The sequence below is a fragment of the Solea solea genome, chromosome 20 (assembly GCF_958295425.1).
Source record: "Solea solea chromosome 20, fSolSol10.1, whole genome shotgun sequence".
In the NCBI taxonomy this organism is placed as follows: domain Eukaryota; kingdom Metazoa; phylum Chordata; class Actinopteri; order Pleuronectiformes; family Soleidae; genus Solea; species Solea solea.
In genome coordinates this window covers 4,796,354-4,819,876 of record NC_081153.1, presented here as the reverse complement: position 1 = coordinate 4,819,876, position 23,523 = coordinate 4,796,354, and the positions used below count along the sequence as shown (strand labels likewise).

Below are 23,523 nucleotides of genomic sequence, written 5' to 3'. Positions count from 1 at the left end.
GTAGGGAAACTGTGTCACTGAGGCTGGTTGAGCGTGTGTGTGTGTGTGTGTGTGTGTGTGTACACTTGTAGTTATATCTTAGCGAGTTCCATAAAAACCAACCTTGTGGGGACATTTTGTTTGGGCCACACAACTTTAAAGGGCTTTTTGAGGGTAGGGTTAGAAAAAGTTTGAAGTCAGGGTTAAGGTTAAGGGTTGAGGTTAGGTTAAGGGGCTAGGGAATGCATTACAGTGTGTGTGTGTGTGTGTGTGTGTGTGTGGGTGTCCCAGAAAAGCCAGTGCTGATAAATCATGAATGAAGTGTGAGTGTAACATAAGAAAGACAGACAGGAAAAAGGAACCACCACTAATTAAACCCTCTCTCACAGAGAGAGAGGTCACGTGACACTGACCACAGCTCCACTGATTGTGACTCTTTGTGTTTTTTATTTTCATAAGGAATAACAGGACGTTTTTGGAGCCAGTGAGCAGACTGGAAGCCTGGAGTCCGTCCCACTCAAGTCCTACTGAGTCATATCCTGAAACAGGTGTCAAGTCAGAATAAGTGACTGCACCGAGGGATTTAACGTCATATTTCAAAATAAAAGCATGGAAATTCAGGCGATTTGAAGCCATGATTCATCCATCAAAAAATGCAGCTTTCCTTTATATTCTCATCATATTGTAGGAAAAATAACTGTTGTCATGACACCAAAGCAAACCTGGACAATGGTAGACACACATCCACAGTTTGCCTCTTTTATTTGAAAATAAAAAAATTAATTTGGGGCGACCCATCCTTTTTTCATAATATATTGCACTTATTTACTTTTTTTAAATGATTTATTTCAAGTTAACGCAAGAGATAAAGGTGAAATGTAGACTATATTGAACGAATGCTTTCAGCCAGTTATAGGCGTAGGCTACACAGGCTGTCCCCACGGCAGGAGTGCCGTATGACCACAAAGAAAAAATTATAATATATATATGAATAATAATCCACCAACTGGCGTGTTACTTAAGTGGACATGCACAATATACAATACAATAATAGTTAAGACATAAAAAAATAATAAAAGAGACAGTGTATGGGAGTCCAAATGTGTCAAATTTGTTTATTTTACCATTTTCTATATTTACTATGTAGAGTATTTTTTCATTTTAGCTTGCCTCGTTGCTGCTCACGATCACCGGCTTTCAACAGTGCTGTCGCTAAATACATCAGACTCCGCTGTTAGATATTAAGATTTTAGACGTTTCCGTGCTAAATGTTGGCGAATCACGCATGTTTTCAGGATTTTTTTAAGTCTTTTTTGTCTGAGGAGTAACTTAAAATTGAGTTTCTAGAAACCGCTGTGGTGTATGGAACATTAAGAAAAACAAATTCAATTTTAGTTTTCGTTATTTTGTTAGTTTCTCTTCACTATAATAACCTTATAGCCACTAAAATTCCAATCATGCCTATAAGGCACCAAAATGCCTAGGACCGGCCCTGTAAATTGAACCACTGCCTCAGTTCAGTGAGTGGCGTGCTTTTACTTTGAAGGTGCACTCCCTCACTTCCTCTTGACTCCGGCGTCATTGTCCGCTCTCTCTCTCTTTCTCTCTCCCTCCCACTCTCTTTCTCTCAGGTTAGACCTGCAGCTGCTGCACCACCACCTCATGCTATCCGGAATTATTATTTTTTTCCCTTTTTAAAAAAATCCGTTTAGTTTCGATTTAATCTCCTAATCCGGACTAATTAATCCGAGTAACGCGTGTTTTTACAGTCGAGTCTCTCCTCACAGCTGTTCAAAGATGGGCTGCGCTGGATTCACCTGCTCCAAACACTCCCTGTGCGCACTCAACATCCTCTACATTGTGAGTATTTATCACATCCGCAGCCTCGGTGATGTTTTATTATTTATAATAATAATAATAACAGTGAGGAGAGAAATGTGAGATCACAGGTCAGAAAACCGCCTGATCAATTATTCAATTATTCAACAATATTTTTATTGTTTTAGCCTGAGCTCAGTTTGACTGTTTGTGACCTCTGACCTTCACTGGTCTCACCACGTGGACACCGTGTCCCACCTGTCCCTCTGCTGCTGCAGCTGCTGTGGGGACACAAACACCTGTTTGATGATGTGTCCATGACGTCATATGTAGCCTACAAATTGTACTAATTTTCATTTTATTTAATCCTAATTTTTTGTCATTTAACCAATACAGAATACAAAAAGGGACCAATTTTTACTAGAGCTGCAATGATTATTTTAATAACTGGTTATTAATCGATTACTACATTAATCAGTTACGCTCAATTCAATCAAATCAAATCAAAAACTTATCAAAATTCAGGTTTGTGGACAAAACAAGATGCTTTTTTAAATATTTTAAAACAAGCGTTTGTTTTTTTTAAAAAACATATTCTGTAATTTTCTGGACCAAACATGAGAAGATAATCCAGTCAGTGAAACAACGATACAATGATGATTAAATCTTTGGTATTTGGTCGATTGCACATTTTTGTTCTTTTCATAACCCATGTCTTGTATTTAATATTTAGTTCATACATTATTTGTACTTAAAATATACATAAGACACAACTTGTAGATTGGAGAGACAAAGTGTCTTTACACCAGATCTTTGTCTGTCCCTTTGTCCCTAATTTATAGCAAACATTTTCATCTGTTTGTCCATTTTACAAACACAAAAACACATTTTATTAAGAAACTTTAAGGTATTTATTTGTGTTTATAGTAGAATAAGATACTATAATACTAAATATTTAGTCTAAATGAACCTTTCTGTCAATAACAGACTGTGATGGTTTCACTTATGACAAATTAAAGCTCCTGTTGCCTCCCTCTGTGTCACCGTTAAACAAATCACTTCCTGTGTGCAGCACGAGAACGTCATCAGGCGACAGGAGATCTACGACAGGAGAGTCATGTGGCACTGATAGGCCTGTGTCAACTCATTTGTTGTGGATGTTTTCATATCTGTCCTGCAGATGGTGAGTCTGCTGATGATCGGCATCGCTGCGTGGGGGAAGTGGTTCGGTCTGGTCTCCAGTTTCCAGGTGGTAGGAGGCGTGATCGGCGTGGGGGTCTTCCTCTTCTTTGTGGCTCTGGCCGGTCTCATCGGGGCCATGAAGCACCACCAGGTCCTGCTCTTCTTCGTATCCTTTGGCTACGTTCGGACTCCACTCGGCTTGGTATCGGACACGTCGTTTTCCATGACTATACTGTACCGCTTCCAGACGGGCAGGCTCTTCGTTTTATATGGGACACAAAGTCGTGACGATGTAGTGAATCATTAGAATCAGTTAACGTAAAACCTTAGTTCAGTACTTCCTGCATGACCGGAGCCCAGACTCTCAGTCTGACACAGTCGCTGAACTGAAATACAGCTGAACGCGGTCGTGAATCAGCTCACGATCGCTGGCTTTCAGCAGACTCCTCTGTTAAATGTTGATATTTTAGACATTAAATGTTGGAGATTAACGCATGTCTTCAGGATTTTTAACCAATTTACAGTTCGACATTGTTCAGTTTGATTTGACATTTTTAGTATCGACCCAGCTCCCTTGGAACCTCGCCAGAGCAGGTTCCATCGCCAGTGGAAACGCCAAAAAAAAATGAGTCGAGCCGAGCCGAGCCGTGCTAGAACTGCATAATAGAAAAGTGTCATAAAAGCATCATAAGAGTATCACGGCTGAGCCGAGTAAAACTGAACGTGACACCGCTGGTCACTCCGAGAGGGCTAAAGGCCGTGTTTATACTCCACGCTAAAGACAGAGGCGGACGGAGCCTTTCGTCCGTACTTTACGTTCATTCCGTCCATCGTTGTCCACGTATACAGTCAGTATAGAGTCAATCGTCCAATCACTCAGGAAGACTTTGTAGAAGAGTCTATACGGGCAGAACGTTTCTGTGATTGGACCTGAAACTCTAATTTCTCTGAGTTTATAGAAGCGCTGACCTCCACACAACATCAGTGGAAGTCACGAGGCTACTTTTAATCCATTAATGAACTTGTTTTGGAAAAACCATTTTCTATTCATATATGCATGTGCAGTGAGCTCCAGAGCAGCATCGTGTTTCACTCTTCAGTGCAGCAGCACAGGCTGTGAGCGTGACTGTGTGCACGACGGGTATCATGTACAATGTAATGCATGATAATAATGTATAATAATAATGATAATAATAATAATAATGATCCTTGACGGTGCCGCTCAGTACATGATCGTCCTCTTCATGGTGTTTATCGTACAGTTTGCTGTTTCCAGCGCCTGTTTGACCATTAACAAAGAACAACAGGTAAGAGGAAAACAAAGACTCACTCCCCCTGATAACATCACAATCACACAGTCAAGCACCACTTTACTGCTCTGACAGTGTATTTACTTTGAGCCAGACAAAGAAAACAGAAATGCACCACAGTCTTAATCCTCTTCAAACGAGGGCCAATCCATTCCAAAGACTTTATATCTTTATTTATTTATTTATTTACTTCTATTGTTGTCGTCGAGACCAAAACTAACCGAGACTATAGTATTTCATCTCTTCCACAGCGTGAGATCTGTTTTTGTAAAGCTGCTCCTCAGACACCACATGTACAAGAAACAGTTAACAGAAGGAGGGTGAGGGGAGGGGGAGGTGTGTGTGTGTGTGTGTGTGTGTGTGTCTGTTCTTGTTTGCAGATCACACGTGTTGACGTTTCTTGGAGTTACTCAAAGGCATTCGAGGCTTTGTGTCGGGAAAAAACACTAAAAAGAGGGCGAGACAGGATGAGAGGAAGTGACTGCGGCAAAAGAAATGAAAAAAAATCACACACTCATGATTTAGTTCATTTAGTTTATTGTTTAGTTAAAACGGAGAGAGAGATTTGGTTTTTTCATTAGTTGTAGTTTTTATTTAGTTTTGACTTTTTGTTTTTAAAGTGAGTTACTTTGAATGTGTTTTTTTAGAGCAGATTTTCTAGATTTTACCGTTTGTAAATGCTTACTTTGACTTTAGTATTGACTACATTTAGTGTTAGTTTGTGTTTCCCCTCTTCTTCAGACCCCTGCCTCGATGGCCTTGAACAGAAATCACATTCACATTTGAAGAAGTTAATGTGAAGAGTCACACAACACAAATACATCAGCGTTCCATTACCGTCGGTGTCAGTAATGAAGTGGAAATGCATTGTGGGTACTGTGTTTTCCCCTGACAACCACAAATAGTGCACGCTTTTCTAATGCTACTGAAAAACATCATATAATGTAGTGAAAAGCATTTACTAAATGTGGATGATAACACCACCGCTCCTCCACCGTCTGTGCTTTGTTTCATTAAAATGATTATCTATGATGAACACTTGATGACAGCATTGAGACACACCCACACCCACACCCCCCCCCCTGTGCTGCAGGACCACCTGCTGGAGGTCGGCTGGAACAACTCTGAGAGCACGCGGAGGGACGTGGAGAAGAGCATCAACTGCTGCGGCTTCAGACGCGTCGACCCCAACGGCACGTGTGACGCTGTGAGTCCGGACCTTTGACTGTTGGATCGACTGTTTTCTAAGTTTGACACCATGAGCTGGACCTGCTTGAGTTACGTGGAAGATGTTTCACGTGACCCTGTTGCAAGGTTTCCTCTGAGGCAGAAACAGAGCAATGTGGTTTGTGGAGATTACACTGCAGTGTAATCTCAGGAGATGAAACATTTGATTGAAGACAGCTCAGAACAACAAGAGAATAAGTCTGACGTCTGAACAGGGAGTCTGGACACCTAGGACAAGGTGTCCAGGGAGGGAGCCTTGAAAGGCACCTAGTTTGTGTCTTATCATAATTATTATGGTTGTTGGTATTGAACACCAGGTCTGGTTATAAGAACGTGTGAGAACATATAAGAACATAGTCACATCAGACAGACCTCTGCATAAACCCACAATCCATAAGTGACACAGCATCAGGACAGAACTCAGCTGTCCACGTCTGTCTTAAGGACAAATGTCAGTGTTTTGATGGCGTGAAAGACGCCTGAATCTTTTCATTTATTGACTTGGATAAACCTGAAAGACGCCAACCTGTATTACCCACCTGTAATGCTGTCGTGAGCCTGAGCTCTCACACAGAACAACAGCAGCAGAGGGGAACTCACTCATCACACGCACACACACACACACACACACACACACACACACACAATGGCCGACTCTGTCTCTCAGGTGACCCCCAGTGACCTTCTGCTGTCACATCTTGTCTCAGGTGAAACCCAGCAGCCTGAATGTGGGTCAGCGCGGTGAACGACCTGCATTGTTTAAACGTAACCAGGATCCAGTTCACTGAGGCTAATGCTGCGTCGTTAGCGTTGACTTTTGAGATAAGAATAACAACAACAACAATAATAATATAATAATAATACATTTCCTACATACAAGTCCCTTTAAGGACAGGTCATTATTTTAAGAAGCAGTGTTTGTACGGTGCCTGTCTATCTTGGAATCGAAAAATTTCCATGTTCCAAACCACAAATGGAATGCTCCATAAATACCTGGATCAGTTGGTCAGAAGTGAAGAAGCCTCTTAAACTTAAACTTAGCAGGTCCAGATGTCTGAAGACGACTGAGAACCCCGCTCTTCTTATGATGTGATTGTTTCTATTTGACGTATATCCCCCGCCGTGTTGTGTCTGTCGTCCCTCTGCAGGCCTGTTTCCCCAACCACTCCTGTTTGCCCTGTGCTGATAAGATCCGGGAACACGCTGGGAAAGTGTTGCACTTTGTCGGAGGGATTGGACTTTTCTTCAGCTTCACTGAGGTGAGTCATCACAACCACAGCACACGCAGCAGCGCTGAGGGAGCGTCACACGTCATCTGTCGTGCTAAACACTGAAGAATAAAGTGCTTACAAGAATGTGTCGTATTACATTGGCAGGAAGGTTCTATACTTATATATATATATTTACTTTTTCTCCGTCTTCCTCCTAAAGAATCACATTTTAGGGGCCGTGAACATGAAGGATGATTACCTTCACCTTCTTTCTGCTGTTCATGCAGATTTTATTTTTCCCGCTATTGAAAAAGAATGCAGACAGACAAATTTGAAAGTCTGTACCACAGTAACCACAACAACCAAGGCAGACAAATTAAAAAAAACACTTAGCATGTCGTTGCTATGTTTTGTTGACGATAAATAAAGGTTAAGAGTTTCTTAGTTTTCATTTCATGTCTCGTCTTCTCTCCCGTCAACAATGATATTGTCTTATTCAGCATTTTAGGACGTCTCGTCTTAGTCTTGGAGCATATTCCGTCCTGTTTCGTCGAACCCTGGTTGACAAATTCTATTTATTTAACCTTCATTTAACCAGGTAGAACCCACTTAGACCAATAATGTAACAGTGTATAATGTTTGCTTGACATTTAAAAGGCCACAGTAATAATCTAATAAGATAGAATAGATCTATCATCGAGGTGTTATTGTTTGTGTGCCATGTTTGAACTAACACAACTGTTACTGTCGCTCTCTCTGTCAGATTCTGGGAGTGTGGATCACGTATCGCTACAGGAACCAGAAAGATCCAAGAGCCAATCCTGGTGCGTTCCTGTGAGAGAGCACCAGTGGACGTTCTCGTGGTCATAGAGGTTTTCTGACGTGTGCTTATATGAGGTTCTGACACCTTGTCCATCAGTGACTTTTGCAGCCAGAGGGGACACAAGGAAAAGCAGGTTTTAGCCAAGTACCTTAAGGCCATTCATCCATCGTCTACCATTGTATCCTCCACATGAGGGTCGCTGGTTCCAATCCCAGCTGAGGTAGGGCGACACACACACTAGTGACTCTTAAAGCAGTTATTGTCGATGTAGTGAATCATTAGAATCAGTTCATTAAAAAGATTTGTTCAGTACTTCCTTCATGACCGGAGCACATGTGATGCGGCTCGTCGCTCGCGATAGCCGGCTTTTAGCAGTGCTGTGGCTAAATACACCAGACTCCTCTGTTAAATATTTTACAGAGGAGATTTTATACATTTCCTTGTTAAATGTTGGAGTTTAACGCACGTTTTGAGGATTTTTAATCTACAGCATTGTTCGGTTTGATTCTTGTGTCGGACATCGCGCTCGTGACTCTTCCAGTGACGACACCACTGACCAATCAGTGGCCGACAGTCTGTTGACGTCAGTATCAGCTCAGCTCGTTTCGAACCTCGTCAGAGCAGGTTCTAAAAAAAAGGTACCAGGTACCATCACTAATGGAAAAGCAAAATAACCGTGCCGCGCCGAGGCGAGGCGAGTCTTGCCGGGACCATGTAGTGGAAAAAGAGCCATTACAGTCAATTTAGAGCGTCCAGTTTGCCTTATCCCCGTAATCTACATGTTTTTTGGACTGTGAGAGGAAACTGGAGAACCCCAAAAAGTCTCATTGAATAAAATCTGATTAAGTGGGGATTAAATCTCAGGATTAGACCGCTTTTTTCCAACTAGAAAGTGAGGTTTGTGTGTGATTTTACACCACAGCACACAGAAATTAGAGTTAATCCACTGCGTCACTGTATTAAAACGTGTTATTTTCTGATTTTGGGTGTTTGAAATTCTTTGTTTAGATTTCCCGAAGTGGCACAAACTTACCAAACAAAGCTGTGATACCAGCAAACGGCGACTCTAGTCACAAAAAGGTTGTCTAACAGCGAGAGATTAAGCTGTGAACATATTATAAAGATGTCATAGACTTAAGCAGTTGCAGTTAGTTAAAGGGGATTAAAATCTGTGTTTTCCTTACGGCTCCACTGGCAGCCAGTGTGTCAATACCTCATATATTCACACTTAATATATAAATAAATAATAATAAGTTCCTTTAACTGTACATAAAAGACTGACCTGTGTGTTTTCACATACTGATGCAGTGATGCTGTGACCGTGATGGGATGTTTGGGTTTTTTATGAAACTCTCATGTCTGCACATTTTTACTGTTGTAGAAAATTGTAATATAATAATTGGCCCCAAACACTGTCATTGTTATTGTGCTTGTTGCTGATTTGTTCTTTCAAACAGTCAAAGTTCCACTGATCACACTGTGCAACACTGTGTACTGACATTTAATGAATGAATGAATGAATGAATGAATAATGAATGAGAAGAAGAAATGGAAATGTTTTGACTGTGTGTGTGTGTTCTTGTATTTGTCACTTTGTGAGGACCAAAAATGGTATAAACCTTGTGGAGTGACGACATTTTAGCAAAGTGGGGACATTTTATCTGGTCCCCACATCTTTAAAAGGGCTTTTTGGGGGGGTTAAGACCTGGTTTTAGGGTTAAGGTTCGGGTCCTCACTTCGAAAGCTGCACAAATGTGTGAATGTGTGTTCTTGTTTGCGTCTCTTTGTGTGTGTGGAAGCGAGGACATTTTGGCTGATCCTCACATTCTCTCACCCCTAAAAGGGCTTTTTTTAAGGGTTAACTTGGTTTTCAGGTTATGGGATAAGGGATTTTGTTGTGATGTTAAGGTTAGGATAAGGGGCTCTGCAACCTTTAGTATTAAAAGAGCCATTTTTAACCCTTCTCCACACAAATAAAAAATATAATAAATAAATATAATCTGAAGCTGCAAAACAAAACATTTGATCCATAAAATGAAGACAACATCATGTATAAAGTTTTATATATATAGATAGATATATAGATGTTGTTTATTTAAGTCCACATTTCAAACATACAAAATATTAAACCACTTTCATTTATCGCCTTGATCCGTAAAAAAAAAAGTGTTCACTTTTGAAGAATTAATAAAAGAAAGAAAGAAAATAAAGATGTCCTCACTTTGAATGCCACACACTCGTGTGTGTGTGTGTGTGTGTGTGTGTGTGTGTTTGTTGCTCCTGGCTGTGTGCTCAGCATATTTGGCCTCTTGCATGACTCTGACTCTGCTGCAAATATAATTTACAGCAACAACCTGCTGATTCTTTGTACTGTACACTTCAATAAAGTTCAAGTTGACAAAAAAAATGTTTTTATGGCTTTACGTTTCTCTAAAAACACAGAAATAAAAAACTTGTCTTGATGATTCAAATTTAGATGAATTTATTTCTAATTTGGTGAAAATGTAATCATTAAACTGGATGTATTATTAGCTACTGTATCTGAAGTTGGTGTAAGTTGTAACCTGACCACTAGGTGCCGTTAAATCACCATTCCATAGCAACAACAACAACAAAATATCTGTGTAAGGTCCTTGTGTGCATGTGATATCAGTAGGTGGCAGTGTAACATACAGTATTCAGGGTGGTGGTTTGTTGTTTTAAATGAGATTGTTTACAGTATGTGTTTTTGTGCAATCGTATACAGTCTTGCTGAACCTAAATTATAGCAGAAATCACACATTTCTTAGTGTGTTACTTAGTGTAACATTATGTTCATAATGAACCAAAGAGTGGTCTGTAAATTACACCTTTGCAGGTTCATTGTTGTGTTTTCACTTGTTATGTTTGTTTGTAGTCAAGAGTCAGCAGAGTAAAGTCAGCAAAAGTTGAGTTTAAAGAATCAAATATCCTCCAGATATTTACACATTATTTCCTAATATTCTGCCCAACGTAACAACTCTGACGCAGTGTCGTCAGCATCAGCAGTTCAGTGTTTTTGAAAGTACAAGATAAGTAACTTTGCAACCTTGTAGTTGTCACAGTTCAACAAAACAGGACACAAATGCAACTAACTAACAGATAAAAACTGAAACCCCAACACAAATAGCAAGAACGCAGAGCTAACACAACTGCACTGAAGAGAGAAAAGCTGAACAGAAGAGCTGCCGCTGTGCAGCACAGAGCTTAAATACACCTGGAAGCTGAGTGAGTGATAATTGGACACAGGTGAGACGCGTCAGGGTGGAGCCGACAATCACAGTGGAGGGAAAGATTTTGACGTGTTTCAGTGTCACCATTTTGGTGAAATTGGTGCATTATATGGCAATATGAGGTTTAGTATATGGACATACCTTATATGTTAAATATTACACCTTAATATGTGATACATTGCCAAAGCTTTACTAAATAATAATGCAGAGATAGATAGATAGATACTGTGAAGGGAAAAGTGATCATTTATCATAAACTAAATTGTCCATGCATTCACAGCAATGGACAATTTAGTTTGTGAGAGGGTGAGTGAAACGAGGTGTGGCCAAATACTTTTGTCCATATAGCGTATAAAAGGATAATTCTACAGCTTTAAAATAAGTGATTATACACATTTGAATTGTGGTATATGCAATATTTTGCTAATAAACCATCATTAATGTTACACAATAGCCCTTAAAGTCACTTTTATTGCTTTATTTGTGCTGCTCATAATCTTTTTAATGCAGTGATAAGGCATTGGAAGTGAAAAGTGTAGTATGGATAATGGTAATAGTAGTAGTAATAGTACTATACAAATACAGTTTCATTTACATTTGATTCCCTGTACTCTCTCTGGGAAATAAAAAAAGGCAGATGAATCAATTTTTTTTTAAATATTCCATTTTTATTTAAAATACATCGTAGATGTGTACAGTAATAATAAAGAATAAGAATCAAACATGAGCTTTGGAAAAGAAACAGTGCGAAGGTCCGGGTGATGATGATGATGATGGAGGGTGGATCTGGGCTGTGGGTTGAGCAAGTGTCTGAGCTCACAGCTCAGTCTTGAGGAGCTTCAACGCCTTCTTCATGTTGTTTAGCACTGAGGAGGAAGCACAACACATTAGTATTACACTTACATACCCCACACTACACTTACGTACCCCAAAATCTCTCGTGCACATCATTTTTTGTCTTTTAAGTAGCTTAATCCAGGGTTTCTGAATTTTCTAATCTCAATCCTGGTCCTGGAGACCCATCATCTTCAGCAAACACTGCAGAAGCCTGATAACAAGCCGTTTATTTGAATCAGGTGTGTTGGAGCAGGGCAGTGGGTCCCCAGGACCAGGATTGAGATTAGGAAATTATTGTATTTTCATTAATAGAGGTTGTGTGTAATTATAAACTGTGACATACACCATTATTGTAGTCAAGTCTTCATATACTTTTGGACTACACATTTGGAAAGTTAATAAAGATGCTTAATTTCATGTACTTTTATCAAGAAAAAGAGTTATATATAAAGATATCGCTAATAGGGTGTCAGATTATTTAATCTGTTGACTATAGTCAGCCAGTGTACAAGTGAAAATAAAAATAAAACTCAAGATGGGAAAGTACTGTTAGTAACACAAAAACAGAGTATTTGATTTGATTTTAAAAACACATTTTGATGTGTTGTTGTGATGACAAATAGAAAACCTTACAGTGTGTGTGTGTTCGTTTGTGGCACTTACAGAGTTTGGTGTCATTTGGTTCGTAGGAATAATAGCGGTTGTTATAGCGTCCAACGATCTCAGCCCTCACTGTCATGGAGGGGTCTGTGGAGAGGTTACAGGATTACAGATTACACTTCAGATGTGAGAATCCAGTACGTGAGAATACATTATATCACCATATTGGTGACATTGGTGTTATTGCCATATAATGCACCAATGTCACCATGTCACCATATTGGTGACATTGGTGCATTATATGGCAATATCAGGTTTAGTATGTGGACATACCTTATATGTTAAATATTACATTTTAATGTGTGATGTATTGTCACAGCTTTAGTAAATAATAATGTAGAGATAGACCGATACTGTGCAGGGAAAACTGGCAGAGTGACATAAGCTGGCAGCTCTTACCAACAAAGAGGATCCTGGGAACGTACTGTCCATCAGGAGACAGATTTCTGTCCGTGGTTTCATACTGTAGGTGAGAAGAAAAAAAACATAATAATTCATGATTAAAGGGTTTGCTAAATCTACTAATCTATAATATTTTGAGGGGTTTTCTGGTTATTACAGGACATGAGAGACATTATCTGTCCTGTCCTTCAGTGTGTGACCTCTGTGTGGAGGTAAGTGGGTGTGGCTCAGTTTGGAAAAGGTGATGTCCCTTTACTTCTGTGCAGAGTCAACCAATGTTTGAAAGACAGCATGTGACGACAGTTGCTGGATTGTTTGCTATCATGTTGTTTGTTGAACAGCATGGCGAGTCATGGATATTGTACTTATTATAATTAGATGTGAAAACAGGTCCAGGGGGAAATATACGTTTACATTTGTGACTTATAACTCACCTCCAGGTTGAGGATAACAAACTCCTCGTCAAGAAGTCTCTGAATTTCTTTATCTTCAGAGAAAACTTTCTTCAGCGCTGCAGGAGAACGAGTTTTCAATTTAAAATCCAGTGTTTCTCGGCGCTTCACCCTCATTTTAGTAACTCTTGTCAATTATTGAATAAGTATTTTTCTAGGACTTACCCGTGCAGTATGGACAATCCATAAGGTGGAAAAGAACCATGAGAGGCTTGTTCCTGAAGGAGAAAAATAAATAATCAGTATTTAGTAAACCAGAAACAAAAGAAATCATCAACTTAAGAAAAGTAAATGCCAAAAAAAATTATAATTATTTCTTTACGTTGTCCTGGAGACATAGAGGCCTTCCTCATACGTCTGAACCCAGACGAGCTGATCACCCCAACCTGGACAGACATGAGAGACACCATTAAAGAACCATGTACATGTATTCACACTCAGTCACTCAGCTTTAGAGTTGCAGTGGATCGTCACTGACCTTTGGACAGAGTCTGAGGAATCCTCTTGCCAGACTTGGGTATGTATTTTTTCCCAAAGACGGAGGACACGGCCACCAGGACCAAGATCACTGACAACACTGACTTGACCATCTTCAAATGCTGAGAGGGAAAACAGCAACAGAACGACGTCACATTTAAGGTGAAAAATGACACTCAGATAATCATTTATTCTTGCATGATTTAGTTTAGTTTGCATTTTAACTCATCTGTACGATACAGTACTGTACGAACAGCTCAATAAAGACGTCATCAAGAACAAGAACACACAACTAATTCAGCTTCTGAGGTAAAAAGTGTGTCCTGTGACGAGCACATAGCGGCGAGTGAGTGCAGGCTGTGGATCTTACCTGTCCCGGGCTGTCTCAGGTGAGAGGATGTCGCTGGATCTCCGTGCCGGTGCTCTCTGTGCCTGTGCTCTCACCTGTCCCTTATTTAAGTACCTGTTTGGTGCAGACACGCCCACTTCTCACATCCTCCCCATGCTCTTTCTTCTCTGTGTAGGAATGTTTGAGAATTGAACCCCCCCCACACACACACACACACATTTTCTCTCACCCTGACTATAAATGTTCTATATTTATTTTACCATTTTACCATTCACTATTTTTACTGTTTTATACCTTTTATGTTGCTGTGCCTTTAACTCTGGTTGTTTTGACTTATGTTCTGATAAAAAGTAATTGTTTAAAACGGCATGTATTATGTACCGTATATCTTTAAAGAACTGTGCTATTTCTTGCCACCTACTCACCACGTATCCTCTATTAAAGAACAGAACAGATTAATAATTAAAATATACAAACAAAAAGACACATAACATTAAATCCAAGTACTTTAAAAGATGAGTGATATCTGTTATTGCACAGAATTGTGCATACATTTTTGTCACACTTTAAAGTTAAGGGTTCTAAATTCACATGTCTGTGTTGGGATATGTTTGACACAGATCTAAGGACAAGTCAGCATAAAAGTGTAAAACGTGATCAGAGGCTCAGTGGATGATGATGAGTCTTAATGTGATTGGCTCGTTGGCGCAGGACGACAAACATGTGCGAGTGATCGTTGCCTTTCCTACAAAGTCAACATGCAGTTGGGAGAATGAATGAATGAATGAATGAGAGCTGTGTTTCCTGACTGCCCGACCCAGAATAAAACACCTTTTTTAAACAGACAGAGCCTTGTGATGAACGAGTGAAGGAGCAGAAATCCTGCATTATCTCGAGTCATCTCAACAGCCTCAGGGCGGAGGCGGACAATTACAATGGAGGGAAAGTGCGACACACAGACGGGGTTACAATGTGACAAATTAGGAAAATATGTGCGAAAATTAATAAGTGACAAGGAAAACTAAATACACCAGGCAGTCTAAGTGTCTTAGGAGATAAATGTGTTCTTCAGCTCAATCAGAAGGATTAGAGACCACACTGTGTATAAGCCAAACACTTAATGTATTTCCTTCACAAGGTCCACTTTTCCTTTCATTTCATAATCCAGTGATCTAATAACAAGTGTTAGCACTGACCCAAAATAATGGTGAGAACATGACACATATTCTTCACCTAAACCTCCACCTTCTGAGAATGCCTGTATTTCATATCAAATATATACAGTATATCAAAGATATCAACCTTTCTTTTTAACCCTTAGAACACGGAGCGTTTAGAGGCTAAATATAGAGGCTATACGAATGTGCAATATAGACTGTCTTATATCCTTTTTTTCCAAACCAACTATATAAACACACCTGGGCAAAAAGTACTCAAAATGTTTAAAATTGGATTACATGCCACGGTTCAACGTTCGCTTGGCTCGGTTTTATGAATAAAAATAAATGAAAAAACAGCCTATTGTGTGACTTTGGTACAATTATTGCTACTTTATATCATGTATATGAAATGAATCATAACTTTGACTCAACAACACACACTTTTTTTTAAAAAGCCTGAATATGTGACCTATAAACACACACCACCAGGATGTCCACATGAGGAGGTGTGTATTATTCTCACAGAAATTTACCATGGGTGCACCAGGGTTAGCACTAAGGGTTGCAGTAAGTGCAGTATATACATTTTCTACCAATAAACTATCATAAATGTCACACAATCGCCCCTTTAAGTCAATAATTAAGAGTGGCTTTTAAATAGTTTTACTATTTGTTTTTCACTTTATTGTTTGATCTTTTGTTCCTTTATTTGTGCTGCTCATAATCCTTTAAAGCAAGTGTTATATGAATAAGGGTAGTAGTATTAGTAGTAGTAGTGCTGCACATAGATGTGCTGCACTGTATGAAAGTGTGAGTCAATGGGTGTGAATGAGTGAATGGCATAACTGTAGTAAAGCACCAGCAGTAGTAGTAGTAGTAGAAGTATACAATCCATTTAAATGTATTTATTTACATTTTTATGATTCCCTTTCCCATTTATTGGGAAATAATAAAAAACAAAAAGGCATATAATCCGTTTTTTAAATATTCCTTATTTATTTATTTATTTAAAAGACATTGTGGGTGTGTACATCATTAATAACAAAAGATCAGAAACAGACATGAGCTTGAAGAAGGAAACAGTGCGTAGTTCTCTGTGTGTGTAAACTGTAGTGTCAGCGTCATATTGGCACGTGTGGTGGTGAAGGTGATGATGAGCCGTGCATCTGTGCTCACAGCTCAGACTTGAGCAGCTTCTTGGCCTTCTGCATGTTGGTGAACACTGAGGGGGGGAAAGCAGAGACACGTCCACCGTGAACACAGAATAGACAAAATGTGTGCGTGTGTTGACCTCACAGTGTGTGTGTTCATTTTTGTGGCACTTACACAGTCTCATGTCCTTTGGTTCGTAGGCATAAAAGCGGTTCTTGTAGCGTCCGCTGATGTCAGCCCTCACCGTCATGGACGGGTCTGTGGAGACATTACAGGAACCAGGTTTAGGTGACATGTGGAGCAGGTCGAATTCTATATCGGTGACTTTGGTGCATTATATGGCATTGTGCCATTGCCATATAATGCACCAATGTGAGAGTGTGAGGACATTGGAAAAGGCTCTGGAAGAACAGGTCGTCCAAAGACAAAGATTGTCTGGTATGCTGTGCCACCCTTGAATTACAAATGAATCATTTCTTACCGACAAAGATGATCCTGGGGACATACTGTCCATCTTGAGACAGATGGGTGTCAGTGGTTTCAAACTGTAGGTGGGGGGGAGAAGACATAATTAAAAACAATTTTTTTGCAATCCCATGTGTGTTTCCTGGTTATTGTAGAACATATGAGACGTTTGTGTGTCCTTCCGTGTGTGACTTCTGTGTGGAGGTGAGTGGGTGTGGCTCAGTTTGGAAAAGGTGACGTCCCTTTATGTCTGTGCCGAGTCGAGCAATATTTGAAAGACGACAGCGTGTGACGACAGTTGCTGGATTGTTTGCTATAATGTTGTTTGTCGAGTCGTGAACATTGCACTTATTATAATTAGATGTGAAAACAGGTCCAGGGGAAATATACGTTTACATGTGTCTTATCCTAGAACTTACCACCAGGTTGAGAATAATGAAGTCTTCATCAAGCATCTTCTGAATGTCATAGTCCTCGGCGAAAACTTTCTTCAGATCTGCGGGAGAAAGAAAGAGTTTGTCATTTAAGGTTTCTCAGCACTTGACCCTCATGTACAGACTGTACACACACACACACACACACACACGCACACACACACAACAGGTTTGGCTCTTAGTTAATTCTTTTTCTTTTCTGGGACTTACTCTTGCTGTGTTGGCAGTCCTCACGGTGGAAAAGAACCATCAGAGGCTTGTTCCTGAAGGAGAAAAAAAAAAACAATATTTATTTAGTCATCCAGAAACACAAATGTAAATCGTGTATGTAAATTTGAGAAAAAAAAATGTCATTAATTTTCATACTTTGTCCTGGCATAGTGGAGGCCTTCCTCATACGTCTGAGCCCAGATCAGCTGATCACCCCAACCTGGACACACATGGACACCATTAAAAGACTGATTTACTTCAGTTTTTTATCACACTAGAGTTGCAGTGGATCGTCACTGACCTCTGGACAGCGTCTGAGGAACCCTCTTGCCAGACTTGGGGATGTATTGCTCTCCAAAGGCAGAGGACACGGCCACCAGGACCACGATCACTGACAACACTGACTTGACCATCTTCAAATGCTGAGGGGAAAAAAGCAGAAATCAGATAATGTTGAGAACAAAAGAATGTCATGAGTCGAGTACAGAGCAGCAAGTGAGCGAGTGAGTGCAGACTGTGGAGCTTACCCGTTCCAGGTGAGGACTTCGAAGGATCCCTGTACCTGTGCTCTCACCTGTCCCATATTTAAGTACCTGCTCAGTGAAGACACGCCTACTTTTCACATCCTCCTATGCTCACTCGCTCTCTCTCTCTCTCCCCCTCCTCTGTGCAGGAATGTTTGAAGCTTGAAACCATGTAAAAACACCCAGGTGTGGGATCATGACTATCAATACATTATGTTATGATAAAGAATAACTGTTAAAAACTCTCTTCATCTTTCACTAATTCTGTTTATAGTGTCTTCGATTACTTCGATTATAAAAGAGAATAGAATTATTCAAGATGCCGCTACCAGTAAATGCAGTACTTTAAAAGATGAGAAGATTAATGAATACAATTACTGTATAAAGGTAATGGTTCTGATGAAAGAACGCTGTTTCTTACTCTGTCACCACCTGTCCTCTATTAAGGAATAGAATAGATTAATTAAATAAGATCTAGAAATAAAAGACACATGCAAATAAATTCAAGTACTTTAAAAACGATGCGTGATATCTGTTACATTTTTAATGTATGGGACAATTCTTCTTAATTCTAAAGTCAAGGGTTCTGTAGAAAGAAAGCTGTTTCTGGGTCTGTGTTAACGTGTGAGTAACTGGTTTCAGTTATTATTCAAGAAACTTCATTATTTCATCATTTCAATCTTATTTGATAAATTCATCTTCATATTTTGCACTAGTCTGTGTGGGACAGATCCAAGGACGAGTCAGCATTAAAGCAAGGAAACGTGATCAGAGGCTGGATGATGATTCGTCTCAACGCGATTGGCTCGTTCACGCAGGACGACAAACATGCGCGAGTGATCGTCACCTTTCCTACAAAGTCAACACAGAATGAATGAGTGATCAAACACAACAATAAAATACTGGACTGAATTCCCTTATGATGAAATGCTGCATTCTTAAAGTTAGAAAGTTAGCTTTTACGTGAACTATTTCATCTTTAAAGTTAGAATTAAGAGAATTATTTTATTTTTTAATTGTATTTTTATTTAGTGCACACATACAGACACACACAGGGGCAACTGTGTACTAACAAGACATGAAGAGTCGTGATAATGACATATAAAAGAGTACAAAACAACAACAAAAAGAAGAAAAAAATGAATAATTGTGATAAATAAAAGAAAAATACATGGGATAGAAAATAGAGCATTTTTTCAGTCGCTTATCTTTGGTGGGTTTAACAAAGTGATTTTAGTTTGGGATTTATTGTTTATTAATTGTTATAATTAGCTCATAGGCATAACTTACAGGTTTTATGGTTTTTGTTTCGTGGCATTAACTCATCAGCAGTGGTGTGGAGTTTAGGAGTGGAGAGTATTTTATAACTGAGACATTCAAACTGGATTCTGTTTTTTATCTGCAGGCAACAGTCTCCTGGGGTCGTGCATCAGCAAGCTCAGTTCATCAATGGCAGCTTTGTTTCCGGATCTCTCTGCTCTGCTCTGCGCCTCCTGGCAACCAATCTGCCTTTCACTGACTGAATCAGTTCATTCACTGCTGCTGCTGCTGCTGCTGCTGCTGCTGCTGCTGCTGCACGTCCTGCAGCGTGAAGCAGCTTCACTTCCCAACTGTCCACAGCAGACTCTCCCTTAACTCAACACAAGTTCAGTACAACCTGAATGACTGTGTGTGTGTGGGGGCCACCTGTCTTCAGTAAAACATGTCAACGTTATAAAATAAATGAAGGAGTAATTGAAATATTCTACTCAAGTAAAAGTACTGGTCTAAAAATGTACTCAAGTTAAAGCAAAAAAAAAGGAGCTTCTTTAAAATGTACTCAGAGTAGAAGTTACTTATTTAACAAGGTTAGGGTTATTTCTTTTTGTTGTGCAAAAAGGACAAGGGAACACAAATCTCACATGTATTATTGTTAGTTAAAGGCAAACCTTTACATATTTAAGTGCTGACAAAATTAAATATAATGTATCAGTCAACATGGGTCACAAGTGTTTTAACTTTCTCACTCGCTCAGGGACCTTGATTAACGCCAATTCACCTGTCCTCATTATTCACCTGTTCTCATCATTCACCTGTCTGTCCTCAACATTCACCTGCCCTCATCATTCACCTGTCTGTCCTCAGCATTCACCTGCCCTCATCATTCACCTGTCCGTCCTCATCATTCACCTGTCTGTCCACATCATGTCTTCATCATTCACCTGTCCACACCATGTCCTCATCATTCACATGTCTGGCCTCATCATTCACCTGTCTATCCTCATCATTCACCTGTCTGTCCTCATCATTCAACTGTCTGCAGCATGTCCTCATCATTCACCTGTCTGTCCTCATTATTCAACTGTCTGCACCATGTCCTCATCATTCACCTGTCTACATCATGTCCTCATCATTAACCTGTCTGTCCTCAGCATTCACCTGCCCTCATCATTCACCTGTCTGTCCACATCATGTCCTCATCATTCACCTGTCCACAACATGTCCTCATCATTCACCTGTCTATCCTCATCATTCACCTGTCTGTCCTCATCATTCAACTGTCTGCACCATGTCCTCATCATTCACCTGTCTGCACCATGTCCTCATCATTCACCTGTCTGTCCTCATCATTCAACTGTCTGCACCATGTCCTCATCATTCACCTGTTTGTCCTCAACATTCACCTGTCCTCATCATTCACCTGTTTGTCCTCATCATTCACCTGTCTGTCCTCATCATTCACCTGTCTACATCATGTCCTCATCATTCACCTGTCCACATCATGTCCTTATCATTCACCTGTCTGTCCTCATCATTCACCTGTCCACATCATGTCCTTATCATTCACCTGTCTGTCCTCATCATCCACCTGTCCACATCATGTCCTTATCATTCACCTGTCTGTCCTCATCATTCATCTGTCCACATCATGTCCTTATCATTCACCTGTCTGTCCTCATCATTCATCTGTCCACATCATGTCCTTATCATTCACCTGTCTGTCCTCATCATCCACCTGTCCACATCATGTCCTTATCATTCACCTGTCTGTCCTGATCATTCATCAATCTACATCATGTCCTTATCATTCACCTGTCTGTCCTCATCATTCATCTGTCTACATCATGTCCTTATCATTCACTTGTCCCCAGGGCCTCATGTTGCCGGTGTGTGATTTAAAGAACCCTGAACTGTCCCTTTAAGCTTGTTAACCAGCTTGGAGAGAATGACGATGTCACCTCCTGTGGTTGTTGACGTCGTCCATGAGGGACAGTTGTGGGCAGTAAGTAAGTAAGCAGGTGCAGTGTAGTGGAACACTGACTGCTCATTACCTTCACTTACACGCCTAACAGGAAGTGAAGAGTGTGAGAGCTAATATGGGCTTAGTGTAGTTTGTTTGCTGGCTGACTGCCAGTCTCTAATTCTGTTCTCATATTAGTTCCCATAAGGTCAATGAACATAGATCATGGAAAAAAAACACTCCTCTACTACCACTGTGTAATTACAAACATATATATATATATATATATATACACACACATATATATATATATACACACACATATATATATACATATACATATACATATATATATATATGTATATATATATACACATATATATACATGCTACATCCCTACCAACACACAACATTTAAAGAATGTTCCCTTAAGGTTCTAAGGTTAGTTACGACCACACCATAAACAAACGTTAAGAAAACTTCCCGTGTCAACTACAGGGGAACCTTCCCAGAGCATTCTGGGTACCAAATATAGTTACCTGGGATTAATAGCTTGGTAATTTATAGTAAAGGTGCCAGAGAGCTATATTTATAGATGTTTAATGGATAAGACTCATTTATAATTAAAGTGTTTCCTCATGGTTTAGATCCAGCCTGTGGTTCCACCAGAAACACAGTAGTCTGACAGGTTTGATAGCATTGATAGTTTTCTGTTTCCTAGTGTTTGTATTCAGATAAAGGCTCTGTGAGAAGTGTGTGGGTCGTCTATAAGACATGATTGTGTTGACCTTAATTCAAAAAGAAACATGCTGACATTATGCACCTTTTTGAATTCATGCAAATGCGCTTATTTTTTTATTTAAAATAGTTACAGCTTATACTGCGCACTTGCTTTATGCACTTTGAGGCATACAAAGGACAGGTATGAAGTACTTTTTTCTTGGTTTGAAAAGTGCGGCCCAACTGAGTTTGTAGTTGAATAGTCCTGCTGTAGATGTCTCACCTGCTCCAACAACACACCTGATTCTTGGATCAGTTCATTGGAATCAGGTGAAACATCTAAGGACCAAACACTCAATCCTCCTTTTCCCGTGATTATACTCAATTTATTAAAGTCCTGTTTCTTATGCTTTGTATAGACTAATTATTTAATTCCTGCTTCCGGCTGTTATATGAACTCATGTTTGCTCATGTAATTTTCTGTACACACAGCAAATGGACACAGTCGATGTTTAATGTTACGTGTGCCTTGGAACCAGGATGTGGGAGCAGTTGTAATGCTGAGGTGTCCTTAAACCCCAGCACTGTGTGGCTCCCTCTCTCCGTCACCGTGTTGTCACAGCACCATGGTCAATATTTAAACTGCAGGGCAGAGTTAAAGGCCACTCCTATTCACACTTCACATTCACCAGCTGCACTCAGCCCCGCCCTGACAACACGGATCTCACTCTCACTACTGCTGGTCTCGACACACAAACACACACACACTAAATAGGATGCAACTACCTGGTCTGAAGCACAATGCAGTGGCTCATGAACACATGAACCCACCTCCAGATAAAGCTGAGAAATACTAACACCACGTGTTTATATTACAGGGACTGAACTCAACTTTCAGCTTTCACTGCCTTCCATTCACACTTTCCAGCTCTTTTGTCCTTCCATGACTGAGTGAACATTCACTGCAAAACCACTAAACAAAATCATAAACCTCACTCATTCATTTTCTACCAATTTTATTGTCCTTATAAGGGTTATAAGGAGGTCAAATTAACATTAAACTTAAAACAATTATGACGCTGCTGTTTGTTTGATTCACAATCATTCATTCATTCTAATACAGAGTTGGATTCAGTTTGACCTGTTCTTTGAAATGTATTTTATTTTAATTGTTTCAGATCTTTTATTCTTAAAACTTGTTATAATTGTCAGAAACACAGTGAAGAGCAGTGATGGGCTTCTATGTTCAGTCATTTAGACGTTAACTTTTTATTTATAACACATTTATCTCTGGATAAAATAGTAAAATAAAAATAAACTGTATATTTTTAGGGTGAAGTCGCCCTTTAACCTCTGCATGTTGTGGGATGTTTGGGATGAAGCTGGGGAAAAACCCCACGGGATTCAAACTGTTGACCGTCTTGCTGTGATTGTGCCACCAGATAGTTGCCTTCATAATTAATAAACCCATTAAATAAACAAATGAATGAATACGTAGAAATTAAAATGCTATAATTATTTTTATATTTGTTTTTGAATTTCCACGTTATTTTCTACTTTATTTCTTTGTAAATTTCAATTTTCACTAAAAAAAAGGAAAATAAATAGTACTCACTACTTCAGCTGGTAACACAATAATACACATGATTTTATTTTATTT

The 23,523-nt window shown here is 39.6% G+C and overlaps 3 protein-coding genes across 3 annotated transcripts; 1 reads left to right on the top strand and 2 right to left on the bottom strand.

Annotated features, from left to right (window-relative positions):
* Positions 1–1,591: 1,591 nt before the first annotated feature.
* Positions 1,592–9,961, top strand: tspan13b (tetraspanin 13b). Its single transcript, XM_058618286.1, has 6 exons — positions 1,592–1,839; positions 2,978–3,145; positions 4,206–4,286; positions 5,383–5,496; positions 6,665–6,775; positions 7,491–9,961. Exons 1-6 carry the CDS (start codon positions 1,777–1,779, stop codon positions 7,563–7,565), a joined length of 612 nt encoding a protein of 203 aa, XP_058474269.1. The 5' UTR covers positions 1,592–1,776; the 3' UTR covers positions 7,566–9,961.
* Positions 9,962–11,453: 1,492 nt separating this feature from the next.
* Positions 11,454–14,077, bottom strand: LOC131447402 (anterior gradient protein 2 homolog). The gene is made up of 8 exons (XM_058619160.1): positions 14,000–14,077; positions 13,631–13,751; positions 13,475–13,538; positions 13,318–13,370; positions 13,135–13,211; positions 12,698–12,761; positions 12,302–12,385; positions 11,454–11,667 (listed from the first exon to the last, which is right to left on the bottom strand). The coding sequence occupies exons 2-8, from the start codon at positions 13,740–13,742 to the stop codon at positions 11,618–11,620; spliced, it is 504 nt and encodes a 167-aa protein (XP_058475143.1). The 5' UTR covers positions 13,743–13,751; positions 14,000–14,077; the 3' UTR covers positions 11,454–11,617.
* Positions 14,078–16,110: 2,033 nt separating this feature from the next.
* On the bottom strand, positions 16,111–17,962 carry agr2 (anterior gradient 2). The gene is made up of 8 exons (XM_058619158.1): positions 17,927–17,962; positions 17,701–17,821; positions 17,556–17,619; positions 17,400–17,452; positions 17,175–17,251; positions 16,772–16,835; positions 16,465–16,548; positions 16,111–16,360 (listed from the first exon to the last, which is right to left on the bottom strand). The coding sequence occupies exons 2-8, from the start codon at positions 17,810–17,812 to the stop codon at positions 16,311–16,313; spliced, it is 504 nt and encodes a 167-aa protein (XP_058475141.1). The 5' UTR covers positions 17,813–17,821; positions 17,927–17,962; the 3' UTR covers positions 16,111–16,310.
* Positions 17,963–23,523: the final 5,561 nt, after the last annotated feature.